General features: G+C 35.4%; 3 protein-coding genes across 3 annotated transcripts; 2 read left to right on the top strand and 1 right to left on the bottom strand.

Moving 5' to 3' along the window:
* Positions 1-835: 835 nt before the first annotated feature.
* On the bottom strand, positions 836-3,238 carry LOC18027390 (putative dual specificity protein phosphatase DSP8). The gene is made up of 6 exons (XM_006410674.2): positions 2,496-3,238; positions 2,140-2,262; positions 1,928-2,021; positions 1,734-1,816; positions 1,563-1,652; positions 836-1,487 (listed from the first exon to the last, which is right to left on the bottom strand). The coding sequence occupies exons 1-6, from the start codon at positions 2,730-2,732 to the stop codon at positions 1,110-1,112; spliced, it is 1,005 nt and encodes a 334-aa protein (XP_006410737.1). The 5' UTR covers positions 2,733-3,238; the 3' UTR covers positions 836-1,109.
* A 2,996-nt stretch (positions 3,239-6,234) lies between these two features.
* On the top strand, positions 6,235-9,695 carry LOC18027391 (putative peroxisomal acyl-coenzyme A oxidase 1.2). Its single transcript, XM_006410675.2, has 11 exons — positions 6,235-6,461; positions 6,558-6,728; positions 6,819-7,028; positions 7,221-7,308; positions 7,404-7,566; positions 7,671-7,869; positions 7,963-8,160; positions 8,250-8,381; positions 8,571-8,691; positions 8,779-8,959; positions 9,161-9,695. The coding sequence occupies exons 1-11, from the start codon at positions 6,324-6,326 to the stop codon at positions 9,552-9,554; spliced, it is 1,995 nt and encodes a 664-aa protein (XP_006410738.1). The 5' UTR covers positions 6,235-6,323; the 3' UTR covers positions 9,555-9,695.
* Positions 9,696-12,158: 2,463 nt separating this feature from the next.
* On the top strand, positions 12,159-13,214 carry LOC18027392 (ethylene-responsive transcription factor ERF038). Its single transcript, XM_006410676.2, has one exon. It carries the CDS (start codon positions 12,323-12,325, stop codon positions 12,920-12,922), a length of 600 nt encoding a protein of 199 aa, XP_006410739.1. The 5' UTR covers positions 12,159-12,322; the 3' UTR covers positions 12,923-13,214.
* The last annotated feature ends 1,227 nt before the right edge of the window (positions 13,215-14,441 follow it).

Here is a 14,441-nt window from a genome sequence, read left to right on the forward strand (position 1 = left end):
TTGCATCCTAGAGTTTACTACGTCATCTAGTTAGGACTTCTTTTGCCTATGCTTTGGACCGGACGTTGCATGAACTTTTGGACAATATTGGTCCGGAAATTGTTTTGGTCATGTCGAACTCGGACAAAAGGATTTAAAGTTTAAAAAGAGATTTTTGAGATAAAGAGTGATCCAACACTAGAATCACCTTTGTGAAAACGTTGTTGTTGTTGTGTTGATTACTTTGGGGGCAGGGTGATTGCGTATGGACATGTTCCTTGGGCATGTGAAGAGTTCACAAAACTTCATGAGAAAGAGCTAATCGGTACTCAAGCTTTCTGGTAATAATCTTCCATCTACGTACTCTTCATATATGATACTAAAATGCGTTGGAATCATCACCAAAATTTGTTTCGCAGGCAGTGGAGACTATTTATGGTTAAACTGTGGAAGCATGGTCTCGTCTGCGGCAAGACCATCGACGAATGCAATACACTCCTACAGAACGCACAAGCAGCAGCAGCATCATCTTCCACCTCTCAAGCTACTACTAATTGCAACGAGAAACAACCTATGGAAGTTGATGAAGATAAACAGTAAACATGTGGATCGTTAAGATTTTCTTTTCAAAATGTATTGATCATAACATATTTTTAGATTTCCAGTACTCTGATCTTGTCTGAGATCGCTCTCTGATAATAATCTCAAGGTAATTAAATTTAACTTCAATTCATTTCAAAAATGGAATTCTATTAGAATTTGGAGGATCGCTATGACTATAGCCCTCGATAAATTAACCAAATTGTTTTATTGCCAGAATTCTTAATTCATGACTTGTAAGAGAAACTCAAAAGGCTAATCTGGATACTTGTAAATGAGATTAATTCACCTTTTACCTCATCAAAAGGCAAATGAGGCATGAGGTAGTATTTAATTACAATACCCAGACGACAAAACCAAGTCTTTTTTTTTTTCTTCAGAATTTACAAACCTTGCTTTCTTCTATTATCTAATTTGACCCTTTCTTTTTTTATTTATAGACTTCTTTTTGACTGGGGAGAAAGAGTGAAAAAAGGCATATTCACTCGCTCGCTCGCCAACAGACTCACCTGCATCTTTCGTCATCATCATCAGTAGACAGAAATGTCGACGCTTATTCCTCCCATGGAGAGGTTTTTCCCAGAAAGCTTGTGGTCCTCACGCAAGCCAAGCCACAGGCACGAGATTCTCGCCAATGCAGCCTGTCCCACAACTTTCACCCGATACACCATGCTCAGATCTGCAGCTGCCGCCCATAACTCGCTTCCCGCAACATTCATTGACCTCTGTGAGTTATCATCATACCCCTCTACATCCGAGTGGGTCACTACCACCATCGACCCATCATCGAACACAACAACATTGCCAGAGCAAACCTGCTTCACATCTCTCGGGATCAAAGCTGAAGTTGCATCAGTTAAGGCACGTTGAGTATTCAGCACCCTGACATGGTAGTACTCAAGAACGGCCTGCAGACACAATTAGGAATCAGACTATGAAGAAGAACAACAAAACAAAACAAAGAACGTTCCCCTGTCTAATACCTTCCATTGGGTGGCAGCTAAAAGAACTCTAGGCCTGATTGACCTCACGTATGCATATGCTGCTTCGGGTGTCATGTTTTTGTGTTGCACCTGTGTTGCAAAGATGTGATCAGAGAGAGAAAAAAAGGTGTCTTTGATCAAACTGTTTATGGGATTAACTGCAATACAAACCAAGTAGCATATGACAATAGTTGTGCTGCGGCCCCGACCCGCCTTGCAGTGTACATAGGTCGTCTTCCCAAGCGAAGCATTTCCTTCAACGAGATATTTCAGAATTCAAAATCAGATGAACACTGCTTCCAACAACCATAAGAATCTTAGCACTTGCAACAACGACAGAAAGTAAGATGAGAAGGTACACTTACGATGGATAAAATCTACAGCTCGGCATATTGCTTCCATGGAAGGAGCAAAACAATAATCTCTCGTGGCAATCACCAGGTGGTCAATGCAGTAAGACTTCCATAAGAGCAAGAAAATCAAACGAGGTTAGTAAATAGAAGGAAACCAAAAGAAAGGGGGAACTAGTATAGTTTTCACGATAGCGAGATTAAAAGATGGAGAAAAAAGAACAGACTTTGTAGAGGGATGATGGAACCAAAGTTTCATATGGCTCATTCAGAGTGATCACTCCACAAACACCAAGCTCTTTCAGCCGTGGAACATCAGATTGGAATGGAACGGCTCCCAGCAATATAAACTGGAGAAACAAAATCAATAGATAGAAAGAATGATTAGCAAAAAGACAGAACCAAATCCAATTAACATACTTGGAGGAGTATCAACAGAATTCCGAAACAAACGATTGGAGGTGAAAGCACAGTTTGTAAGAAAAGTAGCAGATTTTCGACGATCTCCATTAGCAGCACAATTTCTATAATATTAAAATCTCCATTAAATTGACATAAACCAGCTAAAAGGACGAAATTTTACCTCCGCGACCCTATCCCACCAATGAAACTCAGCCTCGAGCTTATTCCTAACAACGTTGTAGATCAGGGTTGGGTAGAACAACGCACGAGCACCAACACCAACCAGTGCCCTCTTTGTCGTCAACACAATCACGTTTCCTCTGCTCACCAATATCGCTTTATCTCCATCAGCGACGCTATCCTCCACCACCAGTCTCTCCACCTTGTCTTCCTTTTCCGTCAGTTCTTCGATATACATATCCTCAGTCAAAGATCTAGAGATCAAAACACACAAGCAATCTAATCCTCCCAACCGATACCCTCTAATCACCAGTCTTATATACACAGAAAAGATTATTCACAATAACGATCGGCTGAACAGAGTGATCATCAAACACAAATGAAAACCCTAATGGTATTACAGGATTCGCAGACAAAGCCAAGAAGAAAGTCTACACGAAATCGAAATCCTGAGAAATTCAAGCGGAAGCGATCGGAGAAAAGTTGAATTCAAAATCTTCAGGGAGATCACCACCATATTTCGCCTGAACAATTTGATCCGATCAGGCGCCGGCTACGACGAGACGGAGAGGACTCTGAAAACAGATCAGCGACTAACTGATGAATAATCGATTCTCCTAGGATCGAAGAGAAATTGAGAAGAATCGCAAAGTGAACAAAAGAACCCTAAGAACAACTTTCAGCTTTTTCAAATTTGGGGATCGAGAATTTGCCTAATCTCTACTCAACCTCAGGTTTCTCTTAAAGAGAGGAGAACCAAAAATTAAAAGAAGGATCTGAGTGTTTGAAGAAGGTTTTGCTAAACTTACAGCGATTTCACCTGGCTTAATAGCTTAGATGAAAGTCAATTATATATTGACACGTGTCATTACGATTTATGGAGTAAGAGTCATGCATCGCACAAGGCCGGATAACATTAAGGATTATTTCTTTCTTTAATTCTCTCAAACAAATATTTTCGGAAAATTGAACAAACAAAGACTTTTGATAAGTTTTTAATTTTTCAATACAAAATTAAAAACAAAAATCAATTGAAAACCTTATTAATTTTTCAATACAAAATTAAAAACAAAAATCAATTGAAAACGCCCTTAGAAATGGAAGAAGTCGGTGTTCACATATGTGGACAGTTGTTATAAAAAACAAATAATTTAACTAATTATCTAGTATATCTGTATATGCTTAAATAGTTAAATTCAAGTTCTCCATTCGCAAACGAAAATCAAGTCATCTAAAATATTATATTAAACAAACAATAGAATATGTACTTTATTTTAAAAAAGCAATTACAAATAGACTATTTTGAGTGATTTAAAGTCAACAAAAACTCAAAAATAGCTCACCAAATTATCAACATCCTACGAGAGTAATGATGGCACTATGATCTGTAAATGATTTGAGTCTAATTATTGTAACTAAATATTTAAACTTTTTTTTTGAAATACTTTTATATAAGAGTCAAGATACATAGTTAATACTTAATGGACATGTATATAAGATACAATTGGTGAGCCAAAGTAAGAAAAAAGAACAAATTTTGTGCAACAGAGAAAACAAAGAATTTAAAGCAATGCATTGGCAGCATATTTAAAGATAAAAAAGAAGACAAAAATGAGAAGAAGAAATAAGACTAAAAGATATAACTAATGTAGTAAAAACGAAAGATATTTCAAATATATGTATATATGTTATCCACAAGTTCATTCAAATATGCATCACATGATAATTGTATTTTAGATTAAGTTTTACTTATCTTAGGTTGAGTTCAATTCACAATCTACTTCAAACAAAGTTCAAACAGTGATTCACATTTCACTTCTTGAATGAATTAGAGAATTAACAACAAGTGCAAACTAAACTCTTAAAATTATGTTTTCTCTTAGAAAAATATATCATTACTCCCTATGCAAATGCTAATACAACCTATATGAAATGCAATCAGACTCAATCCTAGTATGTGAATGCAACTATATAAATTTTTTGTGGAAAATTTTTCAAATTTTTTTTTTTGTTTTTCTATGCATATAAATGAAATGCATGAGACTTGATATGCAAAAATCAAAATAAGAACATAACAAACAACAGATAACATACACTCTAAGTATGGATAAAACAAGAGAAGGAATCAGTCAATGATAATCTGACAAAAACATCTGTTACCATAATTTTCGGAGCCGTTTGTGTCACCCTTGGAAATCTAACCATCCGCACCATGCTAATCATGATCGCTTCACTCTAGTTGGTTTCTGGATTTTGGATTTGCTTCTCTTTTGTTATGACAGTATTTTTTTCGCCTCAAACAAGGTAAAATCTAAAAATTCTAGAAAAAAATGTACAAAAACCAGTTCATAAACAAAATAAAACCGATGAGCTCTAGACTCTTGCATCATGCAAAAAGTATGGCTAATAGCCAACTAGAAAGACAAAGGAGAAAACCAAACAGAAAGTTACTAAGAGGTGATGACTCTCTAATCATCAATGATCTTAGTGGTCATATATATATAAACTCATCAAATTTTTTTTTGCTAAACTAGTTCCTAAAAAACAACTAGATAAGATGTAGTCTATAAAACCTTATTACTTTGCATAATATTTCAACTATAATTCAAACAATATAGCCCTTACCTCAACTTTGATCTCAAACTCATTTTCCAAGACAATAATGTGTTTACAAGAACATGCTAACACTACTTAGCAGTATCATATTAGTACTGTATATGTCTGCCTCATGATTATTGTTCTACAGTAATTTTCTCTGTTCGTGAAACCCAAAACTAGTTGTTAACTTTGTACCCAATTGTTTTGTGAAAAGTAACGAACTGCTAATTTTTTCTTTTAATGATGTTTTTTTTATTGGCTTTTGGTTTTAGAAGTATATTGACGTCAAATTAGTTTATTTGACATGGTATTAGAGTCATTCGATTTTTGGGTCATATTCTATTGGGCTTCGGGTGGATATTTATTCCTATAAATTTTTATAGATTGTTTTGAGCGTAAAAAGAAATGTTGTGAAACTAGTATATAAAGATTAAAGACTAATTCATTTACTCCCTCCGGATTTATTTAGTTGTCGTTTTAAGATTATGCACACAGATTAAGAAAATATTAATTGTATTAGTTTTTCAATATAAAAACATCATTAATTATCTATTTAAATACAATTCAACCAATAATAAAATAAATTGCATAATAAAAATAACTATAAAAAAATAAAAAATTAATAAATATTGTATTGAAAACTGAAAACGACAACTAATTTAAAACAAACAAAATTCTCTAAAACGACAATTAATAAAAAACGGAAGGAGTATTGTTTAAATTGAAAGCCTATAAACGGATGATATTTGACAGAATTTCTTTACCCCAAAGGGATGATATCCTCAAGACTCATAATACATCATTGGTTGAAAAGTGTGGAACTTTGGAAAGGGGAAATTCGACCATCTTTCACAAATCCGTACATGTAAAGAAGCTGCTACATACAACAATATATATATATACATATATAATGAAACCAAATTAGAACTTCCAATCCAAGTTGATGGTTTATATATTTGCACATTAACGGTTTGAATGTTTGATGTTCTATAATTCAGGAGAGTGACTGTGCAGAGAAGACCGGATCTAATTGATGGTGAAAATTTTGAAACAATTTCTTTACTTTATTACATCACTTTCTGCCTAAAATAGAGAAAAAAAAAATCCTCTGTTTTATTAAATAAGGGATTTTCCTATTGAAACGCCCAAAGTGTACTTCTCTTAAAATATGGCTTCTCTTTGAATATCGTTTTTTTTTTTTTTTCACAGTCGAATCTGAGAACTGAAAATCATGGAGGGAGTTGATCACCTTGCCGATGAGAGGAAGAAAGCAGAGTTCGACGTCGACGACATGAAGATCGTGTGGGCCGGTTCCCGCCACGCTTTCGAGGTTTCTAATCGAATTTCCCGCCTCGTCGCTAGTGATCCGGTGAATTTCTCTACCTACCTTTTCTTTTTCTACGTTCCGGTGAAATTCCGATATGAAAGTTTCATTTTTATTGTGTTCTGTGTCCATGTTAATTAGGTCTTTAAGAAAAGCAATAGAGCTGTAATGAGTAGGAAAGAGTTGTTCAAGAACACACTGAGAAAAAGCGCTCATGCTTGGAAAATGATCAACGAGCTTCGTCTCTCTGATGAGGAATCGATCAGATTCAGGTCTTTCATGGATCAACCGGGTTTCATGGATCTTCACTGGGTACAATTATAAAATTTCCAACTTTTATTTTTGAGTGCTTGGAAATTTTCTGGGTTTGGTTGATTGTTGAAAAGGTTGTGTGGTGGACAGGGAATGTTTGTGCCTGCAATCAAAGGACAGGGCACAGAGGAACAGAAACAAAAGTGGTTGCCTTTAGCGTATAAGTTGCAGATAATCGGATGTTATGCTCAAACTGAGCTTGGTCATGGCTCTAACGTTCAAGGCCTTGAGACAACCGCCACTTTCGATCCCCACACTGACCAGTTTATCATTCACAGTCCAACTCAGACATCATCCAAAGTGAGAATACCAATAAAAATTGAGTTTTTTTTCTATTTCGTCAAAGTCATGAATTTTGTGAATTTAAACCCGGAAAGAGATACAATGACGACGCTAGTAAAAATTACTAGGCTACATGTCCTTGTCAAAAATGTATCTTTTAGATCACTGAATCTTTCTGCTATGTCTTAATTTTTGTTTTGTTCGAAATAGTGGTGGCCTGGTGGTTTGGGAAAAGTTTCTACTCATGCTGTGGTTTATGCTCGTCTCATAACCAATGGCAAAGACCATGGTATCCATGGTAAGCACCACGAGGATCTCTTGGTTCACTTTTCTTTTTCTTTTTATAGGTGATTCGGTATTAATTGTCAAATGTTTTCTCCTTTTTTTTTCCAGGATTCATCGTGCAACTGCGCAGTTTGGATGATCATTCTCCTCTTCCGGGTATAACGGTTGGTGATATAGGTGTCAAGTTTGGAAACGGGGCATATAACTCAATGGACAATGGTTTTCTTATGTTTGATCAGTTTCGTATTCCTAGGGATCAAATGCTCATGAGGTCCTCATTCTCTCTCTCCCTCTCTTTGCCCATTTGGTTATATGTGAATCAGCATTGCACCATGTACTAATATGATTGATGGCTCTGCATTTTTACTCTCTCAGGCTGTCAAAAGTTACAAAAGAAGGAAAATATGTAGCATCAGATATTCCAAGACAACTAATGTATGGTACTATGGTGTTTGTGAGACAGACTATTGTCTCAAATGCTTCCAATGCGATGGCTCGGGCAGTCTGCATTGCTACAAGGTACAGTGCAGTTCGAAGGCAGTTTGGCTCACAGAATGGTGGAATTGAGACACAGGTACTCTTGAGTCTTGCCACTATAGTTAACTATCGGACAGAGCTGTTTAACATGAATATGATACTGGAGGATGCTCATGGTTATTTGTGGCAGGTAATTGATTATAAAACTCAGCAGAACAGGTTGTTTCCTCTGCTGGCATCAGCATATGCATTTCGGTTTGTAGGGGAGTGGCTGAAATGGCTGTACACTGATGTAACACAAAGACTAGAGGCTAGTGATTTTGAAACATTGCCAGAAGCTCATGCCTGCACTGCAGGATTGAAGTCTATGACTACCTCAGCAACCTCAGTATGTTTTCAAAGTTGATGTCGTTTTGAAATTATTAAATAGAGTTGAAAACCAACAAGAAAACAAACTTTTTTTGTTGTTGGTTAAAGGATGGTATTGAAGAATGTCGTAAGTTATGTGGTGGACATGGCTACTTGTGGTGCAGTGGCCTCCCTGAGTTGTTTGCTGTATATGTTCCTGCCTGCACATACGAGGGAGACAATGTTGTTTTGCAACTACAGGTTTTCTTTTTTTACTCGTCTTCTAAAAATAACACTACATTGTCAATTCAACTAGACTTTTTATCCCAAATTCTATCATTAGCCCTGAATTTTTTTCAAGCGTTTGTAAAAGTTTTAACTGTTCATATGCTAGCATATTAAAATTGTATTAAAAATTCGTTATGTTTTTTTTTTAAATTGGGTCTTCAGGTTGCTAGATTTCTGATGAAGACAGTTTCACAGTTGGGTTCGGGAAAGGTTCCTGCTGGGACAACTGCATATATGGGCAGAGCACAGCATCTTTTACAATGTCGTTCTAGAGTTCAAAAAGGTGAGTTTCCGCGGATTTTTACCATAATCAAAATTATAATCTTTTTACTTGATTTGTTTTCTGAATAATCTTTGGCTGAGCATGCAGCTGAGGATTGGTTAAACCCTCGTATGGTGTTGGAAGCTTTTGAAGCAAGGGCTTTGAGAATGGCTGTTTCTTGTGCTAACAATCTAAGCAAGTTTGAGAATCAAGAACAAGGATTCTCTGAGCTTTTGGCTGATCTTGTTGAGGCTGCCATTGCTCATTGCCAGCTGATTGTTGTTTCCAAGTAAGTAATAAGCTTCTTCACCATATTTTAAACTAATTAAGATAAATAATCTGAACTAAACCAATTCATGGTGGTTTAGTGATCGAAAAGTTCATCATGAGAATTAATAAACCATAGTTCTAGCCTTCTCATTGTGATTTCCATCCCCACTGTGCATACCTTTAGTGGCAAGAAAACCATAATTACTTGAAAATCTTACAGGTTTATAGCCAAAATAGAAGGAGAGATTGAAGGGAAAGGAGTGAAGAATCAGCTGAATAATTTGTGCTACATCTACGCACTCCATCTCCTTCACAAACACCTTGGTGATTTCCTCAGCACAAGCTCCATCACTCCCGAACAAGCCTCACTCGCTAGCCACCAGCTTCGGTCACTCTACTCCCTGGTTCGACCAAACGCAGTCGCTCTTGTGGACGCCTTCGATTACACCGACCACTATCTTGGCTCTGTTCTTGGACGCTATGATGGAAACGTTTATCCAAAACTGTTCGAAGAAGCATTGAAGGATCCACTCAATGACTCGGTGGTTCCTGACGGCTACCAAGAATACATAAGGCCGTTGATTAAGCAACAGCTTCGCTCTGCTAGACTCTAACTTCTGAGCCATGAGGTTATTTGGAAATTTTTGGAGGTTTCATGCCTTTTCTTTTTGCGGCGTTTATTTTTATTATATATTTATCGGCATTTTTTTTAACATATGTGAAATAAAAGAAGTATCTTAAGTGCTGTAAAAAAAATGAAGAAATTAATATCTCCAAAGTTTGTTTAAGATGTGAAATCTTTTGATTTTTTTTCTGCGGATGTGTGGACTATTTTCATTTGTGTATGTGTGCGTTTTTTTTTTAACCTTAAACGTTGTATATGTGCTCTTTATATGAAGTGTGTGAAACACAAATGATAGGAAAATAATAACACAAAACAACGGGTTGGAATTTGAATAATCAGATATTAAATTTCTTAAATTGATAAGGAACAATATCTCTAGAGAGGCATTAATAGATAAAAAAAATACATCAAGTTCAATGAACCGATCTCGATTTTTTCTAGTTTCTTTTTCCGAATTTATATCCAAACATAATTTTCTTATATTTTTTTAGACAGAAATTTTAAAACATGACTGAATTTACTCATTTTGAAGTTTATGTATTGCCCTTTGTTTTGACTTCTAGTTATTTTTTCAGTCCATTCCAAATTTTATAATTATTAATGGAGCAAACCGAATTGGGTGGTTGAATATCTATCTATCTTTGGTCTTTTAATTATTGTAATTAACCAACTGTTGTCTTTTATATCTAGATTCTCCAACATTGAAGAAAAATTAAACAAATATGCATTCGTATTAATTAAAGAATGTTAGTTGGTTAGTAGTAAAAAGTAGTTACGACAACACCCTAATTAAAATTACTTTTGACAGCTTATGTATTTTTAATCTTTTTTAACCCAAGAGTCCAAAGACAAAAACGAAGTTTGACTTGACTTTTTCGATAGATGCATGTGACAACTATACATGTATGTAGACTTTAGTACGAGTATCTATGTACTATGTACATATGTACCAAGCCGATGAGATCCTAAGGTTGGCTTTTGCATCTTGTGTACAGTGTACTTTGTATTTGTAGTGTATCTTATCCCCAATTGGCTTTAATTGTTTGTAACATCTTATCTACCTTGTAAAAACGTGTGCTTATGCGGTTGCTTATGCGTGCGTCTATATCAATGTTGTAGTCAAATTGTTCACTTAAACACATTAATTCTTCAAATCTTGATCGGCAAATTTGCAAACACAACTCACCAGACATCTTTCTGTATATCCTAGACATGTACAAAGGCTTCATAAGATTTATACTAATAAAAAGCTTTTATCACGGGTCAAAACCAACAAATCCGTGATAGTAAATCAAAGTAGATAACTTTTGGACCTCGAATTGTTTTCAATGCTCTATGTTTGTTTCTCGTTGTGTGGATCAGTTGTTATCGTCTACTGTTTTCAATCCCTGCAGTTGTAAATGCTTATATATTCGTTAACGTAGCATTATTTACGTACAAAACCTCAATAACTCTTAGGCTATGTGCTCACTATTATATTCACCATCAATGTATAAAATATGGATTGACTGTAGAAACTCGACAAAGTCTGATATAATAGTAGTAAACACCAAATATGAATGCTTTATGCCTTTCATTATTTTTCAATGAAAACTCTTTAACCGAAAAAGATTAAAAATGAATGCTTTGTAATTAACATTTGAGTGAATCAGTATGATATATTGAGAAGACTTTTTTTTTTAATGCAAGACTGAGAAGACTAAATGCATTACTTATTTACTTTGGTGCCCAATAAATGTCAAACGTGGAGCTGTGGGGAGTAATCAGTTCTTAAATGGAATCACCAAAAAATGATAGCTATAAATTCATCCTAAAATACTTCTCATTGTAATTTTTGATACTAGTGGTACTAATTTTTTGTTGAAAAATAAACCAGTATCTCTTACCATATCGTTATTTACTCCTTCTGTTCAGAATTATTTGATGTTTTAGAAGGTTTTTTTTTCAGAATTATTTGATGTTTTCACTTTTCAATGCAAAATTTAATGAATTTTTATAGTTTTTGACCTTTTATATATTGTCTTTTTATTGGCTGAATGATATTTAAATGAATTATAAATAATATTTTTAGTATAGAAAAAATAAAAATTAAATGAATCCTTAAACTGTGTGCAAAAACTTTAAACATCAAATAATTCTGAACAGATGGAGTATTAATTAGGGTAATCTCTTAATTATTGATTATAAATGTACAGGTATCTCTTAGCGTTTATAACTTATCGCTAGTAAATAATATTGGTATCACCAATCGAAGCTATAAATATATTATAGATGAATATTAATTCCTCAAGTATTCTTTTTGGTAAGTAATTCATTGACTAACCAATACTAAATGGCCGACCAAAAAAAAAAAGACTAACCAATATTATATTTATAAAAAATATGAAAATATCATGGCTCCAAAACATATGAATATGTTTTTTTTGTTCACAGCTAGAGAGAGTATAAATATCTTCAAAACCCAAATGGTTATATAAATATAATAAGATGTATTGAATACGTATACATATGTTTTTTAGGTAAAGCCTACAATATAACAATCTGCCTCCCAATTTGGATGTATATAATAACCACCACACCGACCTCTTCTTCTCAAACCTCTGTTCTACTCTCTCTCACACACACTCAAGCAAGCAAACAAAAAAAAAAACAATTCTATTTCCTTCTCCAAACAAATCTTCCCACCAAATTAATTAACTCCTTCGTTACATTTTTAAATCCCCTCAATAAATCTAGAAGAAACAAAACATCCAATTAATGGAACACTCATCTCCTTCGGAATCACAACCTGAAGACTGCCGGAGATTTCAGGATCCACCGGCGCAGGCGACGGAGAGAAGAGTGAGGAAGAAAAGAGCCAAATATGATGACGATGACGAAAAAGTTGTTTCAAAGCATCCAACTTTTCGAGGTGTGAGAATGCGACAATGGGGAAAATGGGTCTCCGAAATCAGAGAGCCAAAGAAAAAATCAAGAATCTGGCTCGGTACCTTCTCCACGGCGGAGATGGCGGCGCGTGCTCACGACGTGGCGGCTTTAGCCATAAAAGGCGGTTCAGCACACCTAAACTTCCCGGAGCTCGCATACCACTTCCCTAGACCGGCTAGTGCAGACCCTAAAGACATCCAAGCAGCCGCCGCCGCCGCCGCTGTAGCGGCAGTTCCGATTGATATGGAGGTAGAGACGTCTTCATCGCCGTCTCCTACGAGCACGGAACCGTCGTCTCCGGCTATGACGGAAATTTTCGACGACGCGTTCTCCGATCTTCCCGATCTCTTGCTCGACGTGAACCACACAATCGATGGCTTTTGGGACTCTTTTCATTACCAAGAACCTTTCTTCTCTCAAAGTTACTAGAAACCAAGACGGCGTCGTTTTTTGTACGTGTTTTTTTTTTTTTGTTATGTAAAAAAACTTTTTGACGTTAAAATATCACGGGTTTGATCCAAATTGTATGATTTATTATCAACGGTTTATGATCGATTTTGGTATTCTGTTTTTTCTAATGCATTTAAGTCGGAAAATGTGTGATATGTGTAAGTAAATGTTTTTTTTTTTTTTTTTGTAAAAGTATGAACGTCAGTGAGTCAGTGACAATTGACAAAGTCCTATGTTTGTTTGTAGCCCTGTTTTTCCTACAACTGTAGATTTCCCCTAAAGTTTTTCAGATTTATGTTTCTGACCCCTATATTTACCATTTAGCCTGCTATAGATTTTTTTGGGTTCCAATATAGCTGGCAGAGCTAGGAATAGGTATGTAGATATTTTTTTTTTATCACTGTAACATTAATGTATACGTTATTTTATGTAATCAAGAAGAAATAACTTAGAGCATCTCCAACCATAATACTCATGGTTGGGGTTCATAAACATTTTTTATTAGTATTTTTTTTTTTTGAACAATAATCATCTTCATCCAAAATATGACCTCCAACCTTGAACCTATATATGAGTATCACCAGAATAACATAATAATATTTTTGTTATTTTTGAAAAAAATGGATTTATTTCAGAAATTTTCATAGCATCTTGTAGTTTTGAACTATGTTCGTCAAGTTGCTCTAATCTGTATAATTGATTCCCATTTTTAAGTGCAAGTGATACATAACATACCAAGTCATACACGTTCTTAACCTCAGCATAGAATCTAAGTTCATTCTAATTAGCAAGCACGTCAAAATCATCACCACAAACGTCTGGCACATCCACTAAAAAGAAAAACCTCAAAAAACAGAGCTTTTACAACAATGGTGCAAAATGCATATATGGTGGTGACTTTAGGTAGAGGAAATCATCGAACCAGTAAAAGGAGGCACAGTGAGAGTACACTTCTTCTCCTGGTCCGTATTTCTTGCAGCAATGAGACAGATTCTCCCAGTTTAGGCTGTATTGCTTGTGTTGCGATCATTTGGTTAACTCCATGAACAGCAACCCATTACTTGGCATACATGTCTGGATAGATGAGTGGGACTCCATTGCAAAGAAGAACATCACCTGAACAAGAAAGCTCGATCTCATACCCTTTGCAGGATCAATCCTTCCCACACCAGTTTCTGAAGATCTTTCAAAGAGAGAAGTTGCCGGATCACATGTTCTCTGAAAATAGTATATCTGCCATGCCTCTACAATGAACTCTTAGCCGAAAGTCTTTGTAAAGATTCTCATTGCTTTCAAGCCTGTGCTCGTGATTCTGGTCACATTCTTCGACAGTCTTATCAAAGAGCTTGCTCTGAAAGAAGAAGAAAAAAATGGAGACTAGATTACTGGCCACAAGCAGAGATGAATCTAAAATAAAATACTTTAGTCTAGAGTTTTTCCACACAAAGAAAAAAAGGTGTGCTGAAGAAAAAGGTGTACTTTAGTCTTCTAATTTCTA

Source organism: Eutrema salsugineum, unplaced genomic scaffold (genome assembly GCF_000478725.1).
Source record: "Eutrema salsugineum unplaced genomic scaffold, Eutsalg1_0 scaffold_10, whole genome shotgun sequence".
Taxonomy (NCBI): domain Eukaryota; kingdom Viridiplantae; phylum Streptophyta; class Magnoliopsida; order Brassicales; family Brassicaceae; genus Eutrema; species Eutrema salsugineum.